Source organism: Pogona vitticeps, chromosome 1 (genome assembly GCF_051106095.1).
Source record: "Pogona vitticeps strain Pit_001003342236 chromosome 1, PviZW2.1, whole genome shotgun sequence".
Taxonomy (NCBI): domain Eukaryota; kingdom Metazoa; phylum Chordata; class Lepidosauria; order Squamata; family Agamidae; genus Pogona; species Pogona vitticeps.
This window is the reverse complement of record NC_135783.1, coordinates 347,700,744-347,725,747: the sequence shown is the minus strand read 5'-3', so window position 1 is coordinate 347,725,747 and position 25,004 is coordinate 347,700,744. Positions and strand designations below refer to the sequence as shown.

General features: G+C 44.8%; 1 protein-coding gene across 2 annotated transcripts in view; it reads left to right on the top strand.

Moving 5' to 3' along the window:
• Positions 1-25,004, top strand: part of PRKCH (protein kinase C eta) — a 106,274-nt gene that overhangs the window by 54,086 nt on the left and 27,184 nt on the right. The window contains exons 8-10 of one of the 2 annotated variants that reach the window (XM_072986806.2): positions 153-296; positions 7,505-7,678; positions 16,919-17,073. In XM_072986806.2, the coding sequence (XP_072842907.2) occupies positions 153-296; positions 7,505-7,678; positions 16,919-17,073 (473 nt within the window). The remainder of the gene's footprint in view (positions 1-152; positions 297-7,504; positions 7,679-16,918; positions 17,074-25,004) is intronic. The other variant, XM_072986807.2, reaches the window with a different exon arrangement.

Below are 25,004 nucleotides of genomic sequence, written 5' to 3'. Positions count from 1 at the left end.
TCTGGTCCTCATGTGTCCAAAAAAGAAGATCTGGAAATCAGTGAATGTAAATATTTCAGAGCAGCATCCGGCTATCAAGCAAGGACCAGCTACGATGTCTCCTTGTGAAAAGCAGCAGCCCCTGGCTTACCCAACCTTTTTCTCCTTGCTAGAAGCAGGCCTCCAGATCAACGCTGAGGCGCCAGAAGAAAGAGAGCGTGAAAAAGGGGAACGGTGTGCCTGAAGTTTCAGCAAGCAAGCTGAAGATTGACGATTTGATATTCATCAGAGTGCTGGGGAAAGGCAGTTTTGGAAAGGTAAAGTGGGCGTCCTTTGAGCCTGCGGAGCATGGAGGATGTGCATCACGCAGCAGTTGTAATACAAAATGTTTGAGAGTGGTTCGGCTGTACCTAGGCAATTAAGAGCCGTTAGCTTTACCAAAGACCCGCTCCTTTATTGATGTGGACTAGAGATGGGCACAACCCGCTGAACTGCCGGTTCATGCCAGTTTCTCCTTTGGACAAACCGGTGTTTGGCAGTTCCCACCTCCTCTTCCTCTGGCCTGTGCCCACTCAGAGGCATTTCCCTGGCTTCCCTGCCCCGCCTTCTCTGGGTGCTGCCTCCTGAGCGGGCGCAGGCCAGAGGAAGTAGAACTGGGAACCGCTGAGCTACCTGTCGATCTGAAGGCTAAACTGGCACTTACTGCCAGGTTGGCAGTTCATGGCCATCTTGAAGAGGAACTAATCCAGCAACCTTACTTCTGAATTTTTGGAGAGAGCTGGTACAGGGACCTGAGAAGCATCCGGACTTCCAGATTTACCACCAGGTCCTGATCCAACTTGCTACAGGACTACTTGAGTTCAACTTTATTTATTTATTTATTTGATTTATACCCCGCCTATCTGGTCCAAGAGGACCACTCTAGGCGGCTGTGTGTTTAGTCGTTTAGTCGTGTCCGACTCTTCGTGACCCCATGGACCAGAGCACGCCAGGCCCTCCTGTCTTCTACTGCCTCCCGGAGTTGTGTCAGGTTCATGTTGGTTGCTTCGCAGACACTGTCCAGCCATCTCATCCTCGGTCGTCCCCTTCTCCTCTTGCCATCACACTTTCCCAACATCAGGGTCTTTTCCAGGGAGTCTTTTCTTCTCATTAGATGGCCAAAGTACTGGAGCCTCAGCTTCAGGATCTGTCCTTCCAGTGAGCACTCAGGGTTGATTTCCTTTAGAACTGATAGGTTTGTTCTCCTTGCAGTCCAGGGGATTCGCAAGAGCCTCCTCCAGCACCACAATTCAAAGGCATCAATTCTTCGGCGGTCTGCTTTCTTTATGGTCCAGCTCTCACTTCCATACATCACGACAGGAAAAACCATAGCTTTGACTATTCGGACTTTTGTTGGCAAGGTGATGTCTCTGCTTTTCAAGATGCTGTCCAGATTTGTCATCGCTTTCCTCCCAAGAAGAAGGCGCCTTTTAATTTCAGGGCTGCTGTCTCCATCTGCAGTGATCATGGAGCCCAGGAAGATAAAATTTGACACTGCCTCCATATCTTCCCCTTCTATTTCCCAGGAGGTGATGGGACCAGTGGCCATGATCTTAGTTTTTTTGATGTTGAGTTTCAGACCGTTTTTTGCACTCTCCTCTTTCACTCTCATTACAAGGTTCTTTAATTCCTCCTCACTTTCTGCCATCAGAGTGGTATCATCTGCATATCGGAGGTTGTTGATATTTCTTCCGGCAATCTTAACTCCGGCTTGGGTTTCTTCCAGTCCAGCCTTCCGCATGATGTATTCTGCATATAAGTTAAATAAGCTGGGGGACAATATACAGCCTTGCCGTACTCCTTTCCCAATTTTGAACCACTCAGTTGTTCCATGACCAGTTCTAACTGTTGCTTCCTGTCCCACATATAGGTTTCTCAGGAGACAGATAAAGTGGTCAGGCACTCCCATTTCTTTAAGAACTTGCCATAGTTTGCTGTGGTCCACACAGTCAAAGGCTTTCGCATAGTCAATGAAGCAGAAGTAGATATTTTTCTGGAACTCTCTGGCTTTCTCCATAATCCAGCGCAAGTTAGCAATTTGGTCTCGAGTTCCTCTGCCTCTTCGGAATCCAGCTTGTACTTCTGGGAGTTCTCGGTCCACATACTGCTGAAGCCTACCTTGGAGGATTTTGAGCATAACCTTGCTAGCGTGCGAAATGAGTGCAATTGTACGGTAGTTGGAGCATTCTTTGGCACTGCCTTTCTTTGGGATTGGGATGTAGACTGATCTTTTCCAATCCTCTGGCCACTGTTGAGTTTTCCAAACTTGCTGGCATATTGAATGTAGCACCTTAACAGCATCATCTTTCAAGATTTTAAATAGTTCAACTGGAATGCCATCACCTCCACTGGCCTTGTTGTTAGCCAGGCTTTCTAAGGCCCACTTGACTTCGCTCTCCAGGATGTCTGGCTCAAGGTCAGCAACTACATTGTCTGGGTTGTCCGGGATATCCACATCTTTCTGATATAATTCCTCCGTGTATTCTTGCCACCTCTTCTTGACGTCTTCTGCTTCTGTTAGGTCCCTCCCATTTTTGTCTTTTATCATGTTCATCTTTGCGCAAAATGTTCCTCTAATATGTCCAATTTTCCTGAACAGATCTCTGGTCTTTCCTTTTCTGTTATCTTCCTCTATTTCTTTGCATTGTTCATTTAAGAAGGCCCTCTTGTCTCTCCTTGCTATTCTTTGGAAGTCTGAATTCAAGTTTCTGTAACTTTCCCTATCTCCCTTGCATTTTGCTTCCCTTCTCCTCTCTGCTATTTCTAAGGCCTCGTTGGACAGCCACTTTGCTTTCTTGCATTTCCTTTTCTTTGGGATGGTTTTCGTTGCTGCCTCCTGGACAATGTTACGAGCCTCTATCCAAAGTTCTTCAGGCACTCTGTCCACCAAATCTAGTTCCTTAAATCTGTTCTTTACTTCCACTGTGTATTCATAAGGGATTTGGTTTAGATTATACCTGAGTGGCCCAGTGGTTTTTCCTAATCTCTTCAGTCTAAGCTTGAATTTTGCTATGAGAAGCTGATGATCAGAACCGCAGTCAGCTCCAGGTCTTGTTTTTGCTGACTGTATTGAGCTTCTCCATCTTTGGCTGCAGAGAATATAATCAATCTGATTTCGATATTGCCCATCTGGTGATTTCCATGTATAGAGTCGCCTCTTGTGTTGTTGGAAAAGAGTGTTTGTGATGACCAGCTTATTCTCTTGACAAAACTCTATTAGCCTTTGTCCTGCTTCGTTCTGAACTCCAAGGCCAAACTTCCCTGTTGTTCCTTTTATCTCTTGGCTCCCTACTTTAGCATTCCAGTCCCCTAGAATGAGAAGAACATCTTTCTTTGGTGTCAGTTCTAGAAGGTGTTGTAAATCTTCATAGAATTGTTCAATTTCAGTCTCCTCAGCAATGCTGGTTGGTGCATAAACTTGGATTATTGTGATGTTGAATGGTCTGCCTTGGATTCGTATTGACATCATTCTATCATTTTTGAGATTGTATCCCATTACAGCTTTTCCCACTCTTTTGTTGACTATGACGGCTACTCCATTCCTTCTACGGGATTCTTGTCCACAATAGTAGATATGATAATCATCTGAGCTGAATTCGCCCATTCCTGTCCATTTTAGTTCACTGATGCCCAGGATGTCGATGTTTATTCTTGCCATCTCCTGTTTGACCACCTCCAGCTTCCCAATGTTCATAGATCTTACATTCCAGGTTCCTATGCAGTATTTTTCTTTGCAGCATTGGATTTTCCTTTCACTTCCAGGCACGTCCACAGCTGAGCGTCCTTTCGGCTTTGGCCCAACCACTTCATTAGCTCTGGAGCTACTTGTACTTGTCCTCCGCTCTTCCTCAGTAGCATTTTGGACGCCTTCCGACCTGAGGGGCCCATCTTCCAGCATCATATCTTTTAGCCTTTTGTTTCTGATCATGGGGCGTTCTTGGCAAAGATACTGGAGTGGCTTGCCATTTCCTACTCCAGGTGGATTGCGTTTAGTCGGAACTCTCCACTATGTCCTGTCCGTCTTGGGTGTCCCTGCACGGCATAGCCCATAGTTTCTCTGAGTTACTCAAGCCCCTTCGCCACGACAAGGCAGCAATCCATGAAGAAGTAGGGGGCTAACAACCATAAAATGATACAAAACAATGCAAGTAAACAATTCTAAATGATAAAACCACTACATTAGATCGCACAGTACGTAAGACAAAACAATAAGAAGGAAAAGAGAGGGGTCAAGAGGTGTATGATGGAAAGGCCTGCCGAAACAACCATGTCTTTACTTGCTTCTTAAAGATACTCAGCGAGGGAGACCCACGAATCACAGGAGGTAAGTTGTTCCAGAGGCGAGAAGCCACCGCCGAGAAGGCCCGATTTCTTGTCTTCTCCTTCCGGGCCTCCCTCGGCGTTAGGCTCCTCAGCCTCACCTCCTGGCTCACACGAGTGACACGGGTAGATCTCGGTGGGAGTTGGCGTTCCACCAAGTATCAAGGCCCTAAACCATTTAGGGCTTTATACGTGAGCATCAACACTTTGAAGTCGATGCGGAATCGGATGGGCAGCCAATGCAGAGCAGCCAGAGTGGGTGAAATATGTTGGTATTTTTTCACACCATCTGGCCGCCGCATTCTGCACCACCTGTAGTTTCCGCAGCAGCCTCAAAGGTAGACCCACGTAGAGCGCATTACAGTGGTCTAATCTCGAGATTACGAGCGCATGTACCAAGGAAGTTGCATGGAAATAAGTGGGTTGCACCTGTATGCACCCTTTCTTCCAAGCATCTGCACCTAGGAACTACGGAGATTAGAAGTCCCTGTGGCTGTGGCTTGTGGCATCTACAGCTATTGTCGTTGTTGTTGCTGCTGCTATTTACTGGAATTTCTAGGTCCTCTCCCGAGGTGGCCATCATACATGTTGAATTAAGGAGCACATGCACAGAGTCCGGAGCTTTGATACTGAAAATAAGAGCGGGTTTTCCATCCTTTCAAACAAGATTCTGCTCCTCACGAGCTCTCTTTGAAAGCCATTTGAGACAGAGGCTGGCAGAAAGCATTTCTACAGTTATTTCTTCCTTTATTCGTATCAGAGCGTTGCACAATTAACAATGATAGATGTACGTGCAATATAGGGAAGGTTTAAAACAAATTAAAATGTTAAGATAATTAGACTGTTTTTGACCAGAAGCGGGCTACTTCAATAGCTTTTTCTCAGCCGTTTGCTAGACGTTCTTTTGTACACGCTGTGGGGGGCATAAATTGCATGCACGCAAGCGCTGCATGGATTGAATTTCTCCATAGTCACAGAAGATTTGTCCTGTATCCCCATTTTACTTGATTATTCTTTGATCTTCCTACTTTGTTTCAAAGTCTGCGAAGGGACTTCCAGGGGGTCCAGCGAGAGTCTCGTCCTGGTGGGAGACATTCTTCAGCCTTCTTCCGTGTTGTTTTTGCTCTCCATAGGTTTAATATTTAAAGCTGTTGTTGTTGTTGAAAAACTAAGTGTTAGAAAATCTTTTGCCAGTCTGGTGTTAATGACCCAGAGATCTATTAACAGAGACCCAGTATAAAGTGCAGTGGTTTGAATGCTGGGCTGAGACTTGAGAAATCCGTGTTCATGTCTCCCCGGAACTGTAAATCTATTTTCTCTTAAACTGTTCAACCTCATAGGGTTGTTGTGATAATGAAGGAAGGAAGGTGAGAGGCATGTGTGCTGCCTTGAACTCACTGGAGAAAATGTGGGATATAAATTAGCTCAATGAGTTAAGTACAGTGGGGTCTTGACTTAAGAACGGCTCGAGTTAAGAACATTTTGACTTAAGAACCACTCTCATAGGAAAATATTGACTTGACTTACATACTTAGATTTGAGTTAAGAACTGAAAAAAAACCACGTGGGAGGCAGGGAAAGTGCAAAATTTGAACCTTCAGTTAACTGTTGGCCAGTGAAAAGGGTGCCTGTCTGCTTCCTCACTCCTCCCAGCGTTTAGAGAGTGGATTGGGAGACAGTCTTCGGACTGCCTGGTACTGTCCTGCCTGGACTGTATTTTCCCTGCCTTCCCTGAACCTTTCTTGACCTAAGAAAAAAAAGAAACAAAATGTACCCCTCTAGTGGTTGAAGGCAGAATAGCAGCTTCCCATTAGTTTCTATGGACGGAAAAGAGCAGATACGGATCAAATGGTTTTCAGTGCATTCCTATGGGAAATGCAGATTTGACCTGAGAACTTTTTGACTTGAGAATCACCTTCCAATACGGATTAAGTTCTCAAGTCAAGACCCCACTGTATCTAGCTGCAGAGCAAGAGGTTGGGAGTTTGATTCCTCCACTGGGCCTCCTGGGAGTAGAGCCAGCCTGGGGGGCCTTGGGCAAGCTGTACAGTCCCACAGCTCCCCTAGAGGAAGGAAAGGGTAAAGCACTTCTGAGTCTTCTCTACCTGGAAAACGCTGGAAAGAGTCACTCTAAGTCAAAATTTAATTGACATATGATTATTGTTATTAAAATATAAATGATAAGTCCCGATTCTACTGATTTCTGGCCACTCTGCATATGCTGAACAGGCAATACAGGAAGCTGGTGGAGCTGTATTGGCTGGTTGGGGGGGGGTAAAGCGGGCACGAGAAATGGAAGACAAGGCTCTGCGTCTTTAAAAGTTGCGTGGAAAGGGAAATTGATCAGATGCGTGACAAGCTGAAATTTACACTTCTACCTGATTTCTAAAGGTATAGCCCTGTTCACCATTTAGGGTGGCCAGTCTAGGGGGGGATGATGGGCTTTGTAGCTCAGTCCATTTAGGGGCCCCTGACATCTGGGTAAGATCACGTCTGTTGCTCTTTTTGGCTTATATTGCAGTCCCTGAGCACAGGGAGATTTACTCCCAAGAAACACGCCCATGGTTGCGCTGGAGTCACAGAATAAAAGCTTTGCTCTCTGTGTGGTCCCTGCTACAATCCGCGACCCACTGTTCTGACTCATCCGCTTCAAACCACAGCAAAGGATGGGCAGAAACCGCTGATCGAAGCCATGAACAAAAGACAATTTCAGCTGGAAAGAAAAATGTTTATTAAAGAACTACATCTAGGAGATGGTTGGCTTCTTCTACCTCTGGCTGTTTTCCAGAGTGTGTGTGTGATGTGGGATGAAATGAATTCAAACTCTAGGGAAAAGAAAGAGCAGGCTGGGTAATCCATACTGGTGGTTTCTGTTTCCCCCTAGTGGCATGTCATTACTTGGACAAGTGTAGTTAAATACTTCTCTGCTTACCAACAAAGGAAGCATTATTATGAGATTTATTATGGCCTTCCTTTTGTTACAGATCTCCATGCTAGTCAGTTTCAGGGCAGGATTTGCCCCAGGCTGTAGCATTGTGAGAAGGGGTGCCTTCATCCACTTTCCATTCCTCATTTTATAAACGTTCCCACCCTATCCCAAGATGTATCCCTCATACCCAGCCCCTCCCGAAAAAACCTAAAGATTCCTGCTTCCTGCCTTCTATAGGTGATGCTTGCTAAAACGAAACAGACGGGCTATCTCTACGCCATCAAAGTGCTGAAGAAAGATGTGATTCTTCAAGATGACGACGTGGAATGCACCCTAACGGAGAAACGGATCCTGACTCTGGGTCGGAACCATCCTTTTCTCACCCAGCTCTTCTGCTGCTTCCAGACACCTGTAAGTACGCACTTACTTGTGGTGGACACAAACACCCTTCCGAATTGGTAGATAGGTAGGAAGTCATTTCCATTTCTTACAAGACAGACATACCTGTATAGATAATAAATCTAGAGTTTGAATACATGCGTATTTGCTCTTGTTGTTGTTGTTTAGTTGTTAAGTCATGTCTGACTCTTTGGGACCCCATGGACCAGAGCACGCCAGGCCTTCCTCTTTTCCATTGCCTCCCAAAGTTGGGTCAAATTCATGTTGGTCACTTCAATGACACTGTCCATCCATCTTGTCCTCTATGTTTGCTCTTATGCAATGTTAAATCATTAAAAGAATGTTAATTGGTTACTATTAAGCCACCAATTCAAGAGGGACAATCCCTTCCACAATGAAGAGAAATACAACCTGTCCCCTCTCCAGCTCCCTGATTTTGCTAGTTTCTGGACAGCCTCTCTGCCTCAGCCTGCTGGACAAGGGCCTCTTCAAATTGGGAGAGGCCTTGATGCACCGCCTGCCTCCAGGCTGAACGCTCTCGCATTGGCCTCCTCAGCCACACTAGATGCTGTTCCAAGACCTCTATTCAGAGCACATTACCATAGTCTCTCACAGCCACCAAAAATTTGAAATTAGTTCACTAATTAATTTGTTAAATAAAAAAATATTAAGGAATAATTTACACTTAATCTGGAAGCCTTCCTTTCCTCTGTCTCCACTGGAACCTTTTGAGCTAGTCATAAAGTGGACAAGGAAGAGCAAAAATATATCCCAGTGTCTTGTGCTTCCATGGACATCTGTGTACGGGCTGTACATCTTATGCCCTGGATCTGCATTGCTAATTTGAGAAGTTGGTAGAGTTTGTCATTGTAAACAACCAGATCCCCTAAAGCAGTGGTCCCCAACCTTGGACCTCCAGATGTTCTTGGACTTCAACTCCCATAAATCCTGGCCAGCAGAGGTGGTGGTGAAGGCTTCTGGGAGTTGTAGTCCAAGAACATCTGGAGGCCCAAGGTTGGGGACCACTGCCCTAAAGGATGCTTGATTGTTCGGACAGAGAATACAGTGGTGCCTCGCTTAGCGAATGCCTAGTTTAACGATGAATTCGCATAGCGAGGGGTTTTGCCGGGAAAATTACTGCCTCGTATAGCGAGGCTGTCTCTGGAGGAAACTCGCATAGCGATGTTTCCCCCGTAGGCCCCCGGCGCCTATGCAGGCATTCTCCGGGCGGGCGCTTCGGAGCGGCCACAGGGAGACCTCTCCCGCGGCCGCTCCGAAGCGCCCGCCCCGAGAATGCCGGCCGGCTGGCCGGCGCTTCGGAGCGGCCGCGGGGAGACCTCTCCCGTGGCCGCTCCGAAGCGCCGGCCAGCCCCAGCTGGTAGCCTATCCACGCCGCCTACCCGAGCCGTTCTCGGACGCCTGGAAGTCCGAGAACGGCTCGGGTAGGCGGCCCGGGCAGGCTACCAGCAGCGGGGACAGGGTGGGGGGGTATCCGGAAGGTTTCCAGCCGAAAGCCTGGAAACCTTCCGGACACCCCCCCACCCTGCAGCCGCCGCTTGAAGCCTGCCCGGGCCGCCTACCCGAGCCGTTCTCGGATGCCTGGACGTCCGAGAACGGCTGGGGAAAGCAGCGCGGGGAGGCTTCAAGTGGCGGCTGCAGGGTGGGGGGGTGTCCGCTCCCAGTGTCCCCCCACGGCTTGGATCCAAGCTGTGGGGGCAGGCTGGGAGGGTGGTGGGATTGGGATGCCTTTCAGGCATCCTGGGCTTGGATCCCACCCGCCGCCGGTTACCCTAACCGGCGGCGGGTGGGATCCAAGCCCGGGATGCCTGAAAGGCATTCCAATCCCACCACCCTCCCCCCGCGGCTTGGATCCGAGCCGCGGCGGCTACCCCAGCCATGGCCGGACTCTAGGGAATCCAGCCACGGCTGAGGTAGCCGCTGGGGGTCAGATCCAAGCCGCGGGGGGGGGGGGGGAGAAAACCAGATAATCCGTTCCTATTGTAATGGATTATCCGGTTTTCAATGCATTCCTATGGGAAATGGTGTTTCGCATAGCGATGGTTTCACATAGCGATGTTTTTTTTGGAACGAATTAACATCGCTATGCGAGGCACCACTGTAATTAGAAGCTTGTGCTCCCTCATTAGGCCAAGTCGAGTCCTGGTAACTTAACCGAGGGCTGCCCCAACGCTTCTGCTTACAAGTCTGCCCTAAAAAGAGCACCTCTGCCACCTCAGGAAAAATCAAAAATCAAAACACATGAGCTTTGTAGTCAGTAGACTCAGAATGCTCAATCAGATTAGGACTCAGTGTGATCTAAATTCCCCCTCAGGGTAACCCTAAGACAGCTCCACTGTTCAAGAGACCGATTTTTATAATTATTATTTTATTAAAAGAGAAATAAAGTTTCACAAAATAAAGTCAGTTTTATGCATAAGCAGCAATTAATCATTTTCAAGACTCTGTTACAAAACAGAAATGAAGCATTAATTCCATTAAAATACAAAGACACTAAAAATACTAAAAATCCATAAAAATATGTAAAAAGCTATTTAAGGGAAGGCAAAAGGCAAAAGCCTCTTCTAAAATTCCCTACATCCTCTCCCAGCCTTTCACCCGCACTGAGCAGCAGGCAAACAGACCTAGAAAAACTACATTTTCAAAATAGTCCAAAAAGGTAGAGTTAGGTAATCCAAAGGAAAAGAAATGAATGAATGCATGCATGAATGCATGTATGAAATAATGAATGTATAATGTCCATAATAAAAGTTCCTTTTTTAAGCTTCGCTGGCACATCCCTTATCTCCCATCTCTCACGCTGCCATCCAATCACGGAATGAAGTCAGGTAAACAGTCCCTCTTTATCTTCTTTCTTCTCGGCTTCGTTCTCTTCCCATGAGTAACAGGTGTTGTTTGTCTTAGCGTGTCTGCAACCACGCCACAACAAGGTCCATCCTCCTTATCTAGGAATGTTTCCCTCAGGCCTACAGAAAAACATTCCCACATTCTTCTGAACAATACACTGTCAGCATGCAGAAATCATTTATACAAAGAACCAAAATGGAATCCATCTTACATTGTTCACTACTACATATCCCATCTTCAGTACAAGATTTAAACCACATAACCCATCTCATGACATGAGAAAGGACATGATGGACAAATTTCCTCCACAGTCCAGATGTCATTAAATGAGCCAGAATCATCAGTTGATAGGATGATGGGGGTTGCAATCTAGCAGCATCTTAAGTTGCGTAATCATGATGTAAAGAATGAGATGTGCCTTACGAATATACCTCTGCATGTAATGAATACACTTTATTTTTGCATATATACATTGTAGGCATTCACTCTTCATGGTGGCATTTGCTACGAGATCATTATCAATAATAGTAGGTGTTATTTGTTCCATAGTATGGTGCACCACTAATTTCTAATTCAAAAATATCCGTGTAAAAAAGGAAATGCTTCTTCAGCTTATAATTACGTTAGAGTATTTCTTGTAGTTTAATGTTGTGATGGCCACCAACTTGGACCGTGTTCAAAGGGGACTGGCCAGATTCATGGAGAATAAAATAACATACACATTTTAAAAAATAAAAACATGATTTAAGAAATATAACACAGGTTTTAAAAGCCCTGTAAACCTGCCATTTCAGTTGCTTGCTGATTCGCCAAAAGCCTATACGTACAGGTGGGTCTGGACAGTAAAGAAACCTGGACAGCAAAGAAAGCTGGGACAAAAAAATATTCATTTGATTCACTGGATGAGACCTTTGTGGGTACTCTGGACTGCCAGAAAGAGGATCAAGTGGGTCCTAGATCAAATCAAGCCCAGACAATCTCCAGAGACAAAAACATTGAAGCTGAAGCTGTTGTACTTCGGGAACATCATGAGACAACAGGATTGTCTGGAAAAGACGATGACACCGGGAAAAGTGGAAAGCAGCAGGAAAAGAGGAAGACCAAATACGAGATGGACTGATTCCCTAAAGGAAGCCATAAGCTTGAGTTTAGAAGAGCTGAGCAGGGCAGTTGAGGCCATTTTGGATGTTGCTTATTCATACAGTTGCCATGCTTTGGAGGCAACTTGATGGCACACAACAACAACAAAAACAACAACAGAGATGGGTCTTCAGTTACCAGTGGAAGGAAAGGAGTTGAGTGCCAGCCCAACCTCCCAAGGAAGAGAGTTCCATGATCTGAGAGCAGCTGCAGAAAAAGTACAAGCGCAAGCGCTCACCAGAAGATGCGCCCCTGCAGATCCTGTGGAGCCAGGGCCTGTCCTATTGAATTATTACGGCGATTTATACGCCACCTTTCCTCACAGAAAGCCCAGGTAGGCCAAGAGGCTACCCGAGGACTTAAAATTACCAATTATGCAACGTGCAAATTACAAACGTCGAAAAACGGCACACTGCAAACCACTTAAGGTTAAAAAACAACAACAAATGGGAGATGAAATCCAGGAAAATCACAAAGGCACGCCAGTAGCAAAAACAAGCATATGGGTAGATCATTTGCTGAAAACTTGTATGTATACTTTTCTCTTTCATCTATAGTGACAAGTGGGTGGCTATGTTTTCCTGGAACGAGGGGTGACCGCTAGGTGGCGGGCGTCGCAAGTGGGAAAAAAAAGATGCCAACCACTCGAGTCATGTGACCCTTTTTATCCCACGAAAGGTTAGCTGAGGAAACGGAGCAGCTGCTGCCGCCTCGCTGAGCTTTATTGCCATCAGGGTTCTTGCCAAGAGATGAGAGACTGAATTTTTCTCTCCTAGTTTGCTTGCTTTCTGTTTCCTCACAAGCACTTCAATAAAGCATGCTTCCCCTGGTTCTCAGAGCGCTATTCAGTTTTCATGGTAGCAAAAGGAGGAGGCGAAAATTCCTCTTAGTCTTGGCCTCCCCTCGGTTCACGCCATCCTCTGTGCCAGAATCTTTCTCTCTCTTTCTCTCTTTCTCTTTTTTCATTCCTTTCTGCCTGCCAACGAAAATGAGGAAACTGGGAAGACTCTTCCTTCCTGACGAAATTTCTTGTAAGCCCGTTTTCAAAATCCTGCTGCTTCTTAATTCTCGTTTTGCACTGCACAGTTTTCTGCTTGACCTAAAAGGCTCTGTTGGTGTTAGCAGCAACAAACAAAAAAACAAAATGAGACCAAAATAAAATAAGTAGCCTGTCTGTTCTACACGTTTCCAAGGACAATCTTAAAGTCGTGGGTATGGCGTCTTTATTTTTCCTATGGTTTATTTAATTGGTGTACCATTATTTGCTTATTTCCCTGGCAACTTCCTATTTCTTTTTAATTTACACAGAGAGAGGCACATAGCAGAGGGCAAACAGATTTAACATGATAAAAAACTAGTGTGAAATTCCGTGCATTTTTCACGGCTGATATTAAACCTTTGCCCGAATACTTCAATATTGCTAGGTAAAGGTAAAGGTTCCCTTTGACATTTAGTCCAGTCATGTCCAACTCTAGGGTGCGGTGCCCATCCCCGTCTCCAAGCTGTAGAGCCAGCGTTTGTCCGAAGACAGTTTCCATGGTCACGTGGTCAGCGAGACTAGACACGGAATGCCATGACCTTCCCACCGTAGTGGTACCTATTTATCTACTTGCATTTTTACATGCTTTCAAACTGCTAAGTTGGCAGGAGCTGGGGCGAGCGACGGGAGCTCACTCCGTTGCGTGGATTCGATCTTATGACTGCTGGTCTTCCGACCTTGCAGCACAGAGGCTTCTGCAGATTAACCCGCAGTGCCACCACGTTTCTTTCAAGATTGCTACAAAGGAAATAATTGCAACAAAGGAAAACGTTGCAAAAAGAAATGGTTGCAACAAGTCACTGCCACTAATTATCTAACAAAAGAAAAAAATCTGTGAAATGGAGGTGATGAAAGAGAAGGAGAAGCTGTAATGAGAGTGGTTGAGGGATTTCTGAACGGGACCTGACAGGCAGGAGTCAAGAGAGATGTTAATGTAAGTGCTTGGGGACTGCACTTCAGATGGAGCACATGAGCATTCGAAAGAATAACTATGAATGATAACAGGTTGAAAACTAGATTATGATGATAATGAAAGGCACAAAGTCAGTCAGTATCTTGAGACATCTGGGTAATCTTAGGGTGTGACTACTCAGTGAGGGAAATGCAAATAAACATTCCTTCTCTTGCTGTGAAGTTGCACTGGGGTATTGGGTTCTCTCTAAGTGGCCACACAGGCTGAGGAAAAAAAAATCCTTCTAATTGCAGTTCCATTTGAAGCACCTGTAGGTGACATGGTTTGAAGGAACTGAATTAAGAAGGCTTTCCTTCTTCAATGATGGCTTCCTCATCTTGTCAACCAGATAGCTATAAAAAATAAATAAACACGAGCTCTGCCTAGGAAAGCTTTTTTTAAAGAGTCTTGGGATGCGCGTGGGGTGGTGGTGGTTCACAACTCGAAATGGGCACAAATCTTGGTTCAGAGGTTCATTCTAGTTCGTCAGCCTGGAACCACAAGTGCTGTATGTTCCATTTTGCCCCCACACTGGATTCCCCACTCACCAGCCAGTGCATGCTGCTCTCTTCCTTCTCTTCAGGCATTCATCCAGTCCCAGCAGGAGTGCCTGCTTCCCTTCTCTGCCTCCACCAGCAGCAGCCCACTCAAAGGCAGCGGTGCAGGAATCCCTGCCCCGCCTCCTTGTCTGAGTAGGCGGCTGTCTGTGGAGGCAGAGGAAAGCAGTTGCTCCTGCCAGGACGGGACAAATGCCTGAAGTGGAGGAGAAGAGCAGTACATGCCACCTGGTGGGTGGAGGATCCGGCTTGGGTGGGGTGGGTGGGAGAAAGGGAGTGCGCGGCATCTGTGGTGCCGGGCTGATGAACCAGCACAAACCTCCAAACTGAGGTTCATGCCCATCTCTATTCGCAAAGTTAAAAAATGACAATTGTAACAACATAACTAAAAATTAAAATAAAACCAAAATTGACAGTACATCGTATACATTAAGAACAATTATAAAACTGGCAACAGTTAAAACAAGTCGGTGGCTAACAGGCTCAGCAGTTTCCTCAGATGAAGTATTTTCGAAAAACCTGCCAAAATAGCAGTTTTTAATGATTTCCTTTCTGTTTCCTGGCAGATGATGTTTGTTGATCATACCAGAAAACAGATCTAGCAATCAGTGCACAAGAAAATGTTTCACATGTCTGACTGACTGGGCTGTATTTTGCGATTCCGTCCTCTGGTTTGTGCTTCGTTATCGTTGCATAAGCAAGATCTCGGTGGCAGATCGTCGCCCCTGAGAGCAGGCTGCCTGGCTTCTCCAGAATTACTGAGTCATTATAAGCAGCACATCTGCTTGCGTAAGGCCCAGCCAGACAAACCGAATAGCCCTCCTCAAATCAGAGCTCGAAAGAGGCACTGAGGTGTTTTTGTCAACTGAGGTAAGCAAAACACATTCTTAGCAGTGAATGTGTTTGCCTGAAAGCTGCCATGAAAGGTGTTGTTGCCTATGCTAAAGCAGACTAACATGGTTTGAGTCATTGCCATCCTTGCTATCGCCGTTGCCATCTTCATCATCATCACCATCTATTTTCATCAAAGGAGTTTCGAAGGAGGTAGCCGTGCTAGTCTGTGCAAGAATATCAGGCAAAAGCCATCACTATGATCCTCAAGGTAGCTAGCAGTAACATGTATTAAAATATGAAGCCATAGTTAAATAATATATTCAGAACTATTCAGAGCATCATTTTTTAAAAAAAAAATGAATAAAAACACTTTTTTCAGCGGTTGCACACACAGACAAAGGCTCTTTTTCAAATGCTGTATGAAGACTTAAATTTATTGCACCATGATTTCTAATAAGAAGATGTTCGTTCTCTTGGTATACCAGAAAAACCCAGTTCCTGCCCATTTATCAACAGTTCCAGGGGAACACTGCTGAATGTTACTCACAAAATGATAACACTGGTTAATTTTTCTGTTATTATATGTAACTGATTGTAATGAATTTTATAATTGTGTTTGGCTTAATCTGATTTTAATAATTCAGTTTGTTTTTATTGTTTTTTATGATGCATATAAAGTTGCCTTGAGCACTACTTAGTAGTGGAAAGATGGAGTAGAAATGCAAATAATCATTATAGTAATTTAACAGATTAATGTGTTTGTCTATATGTGTATTTTTACATACACATACAATGTAGCTGTCCCTGGATGCTAGGACTTCCCCTCCCAAGGCTGTTTTTAAAAGTTTTAAATGCTTTTTGCTTAATTAGTGGATTTTTTATTATTATTGCATGTTTAATTGTTCTTTTATCCCATGATTTATTGTGCTTTTAGTGTTTTAACACTGTGAACTGCCTTGGGCCCATTCACTAGGAGAAAGGTGACCTACAACCAATACACTATATATATCCATCTCTTCATCTTTCTATCTATCCATCTCTCTCTCTCTCCCCCTCCCTCCCCCTCTCCCTCCCTCCCTCCCTCTCTCCTATCCATCCATCCATTTGTCTGTCTACCTATCCCTCTCTCTCCCTCCCTCTCTCTCTCCTATCCATCCATCTATCCATCCATTTCTCTATCTATCTATCCATCTCTCTCTCCCTCCCTCTCTCTTATCCATCCATCCATCCATTTGTCTGTCTATCTATCCATCTCTCTCCCTCCTCCCTCCCTCTCTTCTATCCATCCATCCATCCATCTATCCATCCATCCGTATCTCATATGCTGTCCAGTTGATTCCAGCTTATAACCATATGCATTAATGACCTTTACAAGATCCTCACACACACGCACACAGGCACGCACGCACGCACGCGCGCGCACACGCACACACACACACACACACACACACACACACACACACACACACACAGAGAGTGTGTACTATATATATATAGTATATAAATGTGAAGGTCATTAATTCATAGAATTGCCATGAATGGGGATCAACTGTACAGCCCATCATGCATCTCAGAAATATAGTGTCTAGAAAACAACTGCAGGGGCTCCACAGAATGGCAACCATCGCAAGCAGTGAAGACAAGCAGCACCTTCCAGAGTCGGTTCCCCTCTCTCTGCCTGTTTGGGCAAAGCAGAAACGTACCTGGGAGAACTGTCAGAAAAGTCAGGATGTTTGTTGGTCATGAGCAAATGAGTTTCAGAGTGATCCTTAGAAAGAACGGCACCGATAAAAACATACAATGGAACGGGCCAAAGAAAGGAGCAACTTACAGGCTTTTGTTGATCATGGTGTTGCTTTCTTTAGGATCGCCTCTTCTTTGTAATGGAATTTGTGAATGGAGGGGACTTGATGTTCCACATCCAGAAGTCCCGTCGTTTTGACGAAGCTCGAGCCCGTTTCTACGCTGCAGAAATCATTTCCGCTCTCATGTTCCTCCACGAGAAAGGCATCATCTACAGGTGAGCCAAACGGCTGTCCCCAATTTCTCTTTTTTGCATTACTGCTTGAGGTTCATCTAATTCCTTCAGACAAAATGAGTAAGCGAAGAATCCACCCTTCTACGTCAGTGCATGGTTTTTTGAAAAATAAGTATACACAAAAAAATGGTGGGTGTTTTTGCGGCCATTTCTCCAATCAGAGCTTTGGAGAAATACTGCATCTCCCAAAGCCTCCTAGTCAGCAGGCTATCCTAGATGGGCAACTCTGGTAGTCCAAAACAAGCAACTGTTCTAAACAGTACCCTAATAGTATGTCATATTCTCTGATCTGGCCATTTTAATATGAAATTCGCCCATATGGGTAAGTGTATGCATTTTGTAGGCACTGTTTTGTTTCCAAAGAAAACTCAGAGTACAACAACAAGGGAGGATTGTGTTCTGGTTTAGGAAGTGTGAATTAGGCCAGTTTGTGTTAAAGTGAGAACCAAAGGCATTTCTCCCCACCCTTAGATGAAAGATAAAGAGAGAATGGATAGCCTTGGGGGTAGAAGCTAGACTTGATTAGTAGCCACTGAATTTTCTGTTTATAGCTAAGGACACCCTTCAGGACTGGCTTGCAGAAGAAGTCCTATGTGCCTGCCACCAAATGTCAGCATGTTGCAGAAGCTTCCAACTTGTCTCCTAGGGCTCCCTTCCCTGAACGTGGTTATTTACCTTGATCCCTTCTTGTGCAAGGAAATGATCTCTTATCTCTGATCAGCAGGTAATCAGAGATAATAACTTTTTTTGGCCACAAAAAGTCTCTTATCTCTGATCTGGAGATTTTTCTGTTTCATGCCACACCTTTCTTCCATTCTGCATTTTAAGCTTTTGGGTGCCATTGGAGGCATTTAAAAAACCCAACTGGCACACATTTTCAGGAGGTAAAATGTGCAGCTTTAGCATCTGTGAGAGTGAGAGTATGAAAGTGTGACGAGGAGTGCATGTGAAAGTAGTGTGTGGAAAGTACATGAGGGCCATGTGCCAGCAGTGGGCTTTTGTTGTTGTTTAGTCGTTAAGTCATGTCCGACTCTTCGTGACCCCATGGACCAGAGCACGCCAGGCCCTCCTGTCTTCCACTGCCTCCCAGAGTTGGGTCAAATTCATGTTGGTCGCTTCGGTGACCCTGTCCAACCATCTCGTCCTCTGTCGTCCCCTTCTCCTCTTGCCTTCACACTTTCCCAACATCAGGGTTTTTTCCAAGGACTCTTTTCTTCTCATGAGATGGCCAAAGTATTGGAGCCTCAGCTTCAGGATCTGTCCTTCCAGTGAGCACTCGAGGTTGATTTCCTTCAAAACGGATAGGTTTGTTCTCCTCACAGTCCAGGGAGTGTTGGACTAGGAATCAGGAGACTGGGTCAAATCCATGCTCAACCATAGAACTGGAATGTTGCAATGGTAAAACCACTTAAACTTTTCCTATACCTTGAAAACTGTCTTAAGGTCACCCTAAATCAACATGACAGCAAATATCACACACACCCCTCTGCTCAATCAGCTTGTCCATAGCCATCTCAATGGGGAGAAGATTCTTCATGCGTATTGGTAGCAATGAGCTTCAGGAGAAAGTTTTTCCATCAGCAAAATCCCAGAAAATCCCAGTGATTAAACCCCAGGTTTCCCCTGGAACGGAATTTGAAATTACTACTTCTCCATAGAGACCACAGGATCACAGTGACAGAATCATAGAATAATTGAGTTGGACGGTGCCAATAAAGTCACCAGGTCCAAACCTCTGTTCAATGTCAGAATCCGAATCAAAACATATTGGAATGATGGTCGTCCAATTTTCTCATGAATGCCTCCAGTGTTGGAGTGCCCATCACCTCTCAAAGGTATTGGTTCCATTGTCGTACTGCTCTAACAGTTAAGAAGTTTTTCTTGATATTCATCCTAAAACTGGCTTCCTGTCGCTTGAGTCCATTATTATGTGTCCTGCACTCTGGGATGATCAAGGACAGATCCTGCCCCTCCTCCGTATGACTACATTTTAAGTACTTGAAAAGTGCTATAATATCTCCCCTCGGTCTTCTTTTCTCAAGGCTGAACAGGCCCAATTCTTTCCGTCTTTCCTCCTAGGAGTTGGTTTCTCATCCCCTGGCTATCCTTGCTGCCCTGCTCTGAACATGCTCCACTTTGTTGGCAATGCATCCTTCTTACAAACTGGATCAAATTCAGAGGAGGATTTATTAAGCCCTGACGGATTCAGTGGTGCAATCACTAGATCCCAAAAGCTAAGCTACCTGGTTGCTCTTTTTTGTGCTGGTGAAAGAGTAGGCTGGCCAGAAAGCAAGGCCTCCTCTAAACGTAAGGTCTCTTGAACAGCTGATGTACAAGGGGTTCTCCACAACCAGCAAAAAGCTGCCAGTGTAAGAGAGCAGCTTCTGTGATCACCAGCCACGAACTGACACCCGTTGACAGCTTCGTTTATCAGACTTGTTGTTGGGTGTGTGTGGAAGGTGTTAGGTTCTGAAGACTAGAAGTGCAGAAAAGGAGGTGGGGGTGAGGTCTTGTTCTGTTTGGGGCTGGCAACAAGGCAAGTTTGCAACAGCAGGGCGGAAGCAAAATTCATAGGGGGGGTGGCAGGGCTGTGTTATCTCAGCTGATAAATAATGCGAATTTTTCAGTTCTTATTCCGTCATACACCACTAAATAAACAGAGGACGTTATACCAGCAGCTGCTGCCTCAATATCATCATCCGTTTTGGGTTTTTTTTGCAAACATTCATAGTGACTCTTGGCTCAAGTGGGCGTGTGCACACATGCGCTGGAGGGGCACCTAAAAATAAATAAATTTATTCTGGGAGGATATATTAGCAAGGAGAAAAAGAGCCTCGGGCGTTCAAATCTGCATACGCGGCGCTCTTTGGAGGGCCAAATGAATGTCATGGCGCGGATGCATGGCCGTGGCGGCGGCTGGTTTTCAAGAAGGATGGTGAGCCCTGTAACTTACTTGGCATTTCTTCTGCAAAGCTTGGGGACACAAGGATGAGACGCAGCTGCAGAATGAATAGGAAGTATATTTTTCCCTTGCCAGAGGGTCCCAACGAACATGACAAACAGCGTTTGCTTCGCATTTGCAGTCAGAACATGATGTCGGATGGAAGAGCTATTTTAACTATCCCTTGTTTAAGGGGGAAAAAAAATCTCAAGTCTGTAAGCAGAGCATCATGGCTGTGCTGGAGCTGCACAGCGAAACAGTGTGCACCCCCTGGCTATGAATATAACTTGCAGGGCTTAGAAAAAGTGATATTGTTTTGGCCATAGCTTCCAGACTCACCTCCGTCAACATGCTATCACTATCAAGCTTGAAGGGTTTATAAACTGCTGACTTTTCCAGCGATGCACAGTTGCCTGCCCAAAACGGGAATGTTTGTGTGTCGGTTGTTGTTGATCATGAAATGTGTCCCTCCCTTTTCTTTTGTTTGGCTGAGCAATGTGTTTTAAAAGGTTCTTGCTTGTTTGCAATGCTCTTTACGGTAAATAAAAGCAACACCAAAAACCCAAACCAGTAATGCACAACCATCCACTTCAAACCCTATTCAGGCCACCAGTCATTAAGGGAACTGCTCAATGGCTTAGGCTTCTGGCTGCGGGGCCCCGAGGTTGGGAGTTCAGTCCCCCGATGGTGCCTCCTTGGGAGGGACTGGACTTGGTGACCCATAGAATCCCTTCCAGCTCTGCCATTCGTAGGTTATTTAAAGCTTGCCTGAAGAGAAGGATAACAAAGATGGAGCAATTAAAGTCACAGCTGAAGGCTTGCCTACGTTAAAACAATGAAAAGGTGCCTTCAATTCTGTCCTTGTGTTGCTCCCTGTTTTAAGGGGCTGATGAAGTGTACATCTCTTCAGTTTTGTTTCCTTGAATGGTTATCTCCTCCAGTCCGATAGATGCCTTCCTAGGTTTATTGTCTGGCCTGGCAGGATCCTTGCTTGTTAATCCTAGGGCTTTCACCTTTTATAAGGAAATGCTTTTTATCAACCGGTTTGTCATAAAGTTCATGCTTGTGCTCTAGCTGTTGACATTTAGAAGGCAGTTTATATAATAATCCTGGTTTTATACAGAAGATTTATAATAAAGGATAGAGAGTGTTTCGTTGTGGATTTCCAGGCAGTCTAAAGAAATTCAGAGAAAGGAGGTACTTAAGAAGAAACCGTAAAGGAAACATGAAAGCTAAATCTTTTCGTTCAATGTGTGAAATCATCTTTTGCACATAAAAGAGAGTGTAATCTCTTTCCACTTCTCTTTGCTAGTACTTGACAGTTTTGACATATCTCCGTACATCAGAGAGCTGACAGCTAACTGCTCTATCTGATTCATTTTACTTGGAAGTAAATACTGTATTACTGAGTTCATGAAGACTTCACTTCTGATGAAGTAGCACTGCAGCTTTGTTTTTTTAAAAAAACATTCAGGGGAAAGTTACAATGCAATTCACAGGGATTCAATGTCTTTATTAACACCGGCCCAATTGCACCCCTCCTGCAAAATGTGCAAGTTTTTGAGTCCTGCAAAGCTCTCCATTGGACCAGGGGTTACAAAAAATGGGGGGGGGGTCTTGAGAGTAAAAGAAGAGAGAGAGAGAGAGAGGAGGCAGGGATTAAGTATTTGATTCTACTTCACCCTCCTGGTAAGACTTGTATGGTGTCCCTGTGGGGGAGAACTAGTAAACTACTTCTGAGTGGTTTGTACCCAGAAATTTTGTAGGACTATTATAGGTCAGAATGGACTTGACAGCAAACACATAAATAATATGGCGGGAGGAGATATAAGACTAGGTTAGGTTTTGCAATAAAAAAGCGACAGTCCTAAGCAAGATTGGCTTTGGTCAGTACTTGGATGGGAGAACGCCAGGAAATGTCAAGGATCTCCACATGGAGCAAGGCAGGAGTGCTGGACAGACACTGCCCGTCAGAGCTGGCAAAAGGGGACTAAGAGACATTAAGGACCCGGTTCGGTATAAAAAGGCTTCCTCTGCCCCCAACATCCTTCTATAGGGTTTCAGCTTGCTTTCCAAAGCAGCCACTACAATGCAATCTAGGAGAAAATCTATTGGGTTCCATGAGCCACACTCCCTGAAAAGTCAGTATAGTATTGGAGACTTAGAAAATTAACTGAGTAAATTTTAATCAGCTGGATCTGTATATACAGTATTTGCAAATTTTGAAACAAACATTTAAAAGCCTGGTGCATTTTTAAAAGTGAGTTATCCTTGACACAAATACTTGCAAAAACAAAAGATTGAGAACAGTGATTCTTTCCTTTGAAGGCTTAAAGTTGCAGTCTCTAGTTATTATATTGTTCATATTAAGCATAATCACTTGCCTCTACCATGGACCATAGAGATGGGACAAGAAGAGGCAGGCACACACCTTCACTTCCAGTTCCTATTTGACACAGAGCTCTCTACAGTCTTCATAGCTCTATGTTCCATCTTTTTTCCAACGGTGCCCCTGGCTTGGATCCTGGGCACACCAGGAAGCTGCAGTGCATAACTGGAGTACCCTTGGACTAACCCATGTGTTGGAATGTTCTGTTACTGCCTTTTGCCTCTCCAGAGAACAATGGCAGAAGACTCATGAATAAGTAGATTAGTCTTGATCTGCCAGCTGGGAGAGTGCCAGCCCCTGTTTTTGAAATGAAGCCTTTGTGGGCTGGAGCATGCGCAAAGTTGTGGGTGTTGAAATTGGTGGGGAAGAGGAGGCTGTTTTTGCTGCAGCTTTACATGGAGATCTTGGTGACAGACTGGAGAGGCAGAGCACCATTTCAAGAGTGAGTGACGGGCAAAGCTAGGAAAAAGGTCTTGGCCATTTTGTGGCATTTGTATGCCTAGTTGTCGGTGTATGCCAGAGCATTGCACAAATGACTAGGATGTAGGGAGGCTCTCGTTTCAAATTGCCATTCAGTCATGAAGCTTCCTGGGAAATACTGGGATAGTCCTACTGATATAGTTAATGTTGAGAAATAATGTGAAGATGGAAAGTGAAGGAGGCCAAGGAGACCATATATACTATGTAGAGTTTCTAGGAGGTTTCCCTCTCAAATCTCCCTTGTAATGTCTCCTTCTGATCTCCAGTGAAAGAGAGACCACCACCCTCCAATACCATTGCTGAATGGCTCTCACTGTGTTTTGACATCGGCTTATGTGATGCCATTTCTGATACCAGACTTCTGTCTGTTTATTCCCTTGAGCAGCAGCTGTCCTGCTTGCCTGATATCGAATTCAGAATAAATATGGTGAATACAAATGAGGAATAGCCACATGTATCAACCTTTTCCAATCCACTATCCTCCAAAGGGCTACAACACCCTCATTCCCAGCCAGTATGATCATTGCAGGGCAGCGCAATAGGAACGTCTGGTGTTACCATTCACTGTACTACATCATAAACCAGTAAAGTGCCCTGCATGAAAAGTGAATTATTTATTGCATTGGCAGTGGTGGAGGGGAAAGAGAATAAAGAACAATCAGGAGGGCCACAAAATGTTCCAAGAAAAAGTGCTAAACATTTCTGCTTCTCCCCGTTTCTGTTAGGAAGAGATTGATCTTTCTCTATGGCCCAGCTGTTTTTCACATGGAGGTGGGGGGGGGGAACAGTTCTGAGATCCTAAATTAACATCTCCTGTAGAATATGTGTGTTTGTGCTCATTTCCAGAGAATTTACAGACCTGCTGTATGGAGGGTGTCAGTTTTAGCACTTCTGCTGTAAAAGCAACACTAAGCCCCATGTTGTCATTGAAATAGTCAGCTGTACATTTCCCGTAAATGCTCTGGAAACCATGATTCTGGCAGAAGAGGCTGGCAAAGAGAAGTAGTAGCTGGTTCTTTTAAGCCGCTGTTGGCACTGTAAGAATGGTGTGGCATAAAACTGGTGTGTGAGTCATAGCTGAAAGATTCTATGCTCAGCCTTCTCTCCCAATTTGTGATTGATTGATGGATTGATTGCCTGCAATTCCTTTACAAATGCCTGAGTCAGTTCTATCATGCAGCACGTGTTGGTGAATGGCGTTTTGCAGACCGGCAGCCAAAGTGCTCCAAGCCTTTACTCATGGCCGAGCTTTTCCTAGAAAAACAGTTGGCAGTTGTCAGCTATGTATTTGGTTAATGGTAAGGCTCGGAAAAGCTCAGACCTTAACCACAGAGCACGTGCTTTAAGAGAGAAAGATTTTGCCTGGAAGACTGTTGACTTTGCTGGAAATGGTCACATGTTTAACTGTGGATTTCATGCATTAGACTACATGACCCCTGAGGTCCTTTCCCATGAGAGAATTCTGTGAGTCTATGGATTGCCACTTGTGTAAGAGTGGGTTGTCCCTTTTAATGGACCATTAGAAATCAAACAAATTGCAGGCTTTCGGGGAGAAAATTCCACTTCTTCAGGCTTAGCACAAGCCCTTTCTGGATAGTGCGGAAAAATTATACACAAGAGTCCAAAAATTGTTGGTACTTGTCTGTGAGAGTTGATGTAAGTCCTTTTGAGGCTGGATCTGCTATGACCAAAAAAGGCAGCCAATTACTCTGTGATCACTCCCCCACCCCCAGCTCAGATATTTCCTGCCATTAAAGGTTCTTAGATGTGATGGGCAGCCTGGGACCTTATAGAGTATGTGCAAATCAGAATAGACAGTATTGGCTCCTATGAACAAGATTCTGGAAATAATTCATTACAAATAACATAGGTACTTTACTACGAGGTACTCTTTTCTAGGGCTAATGGAAGCATAAGAATTTTTAAAGTAACATAGTCAATAGTAATGAAATTATTTTTACAATGAGTCACATTTTCTAATTACAGTGGTGCCTCGCTAGATGATGATAATCCGTTCCACAGAAATAGCTGTTTAGCGAAATCATTGTCTAGCGAAAAACATTTCCCCATTGGAATGCATTGAAACCTGTTTAATGCGTTCCA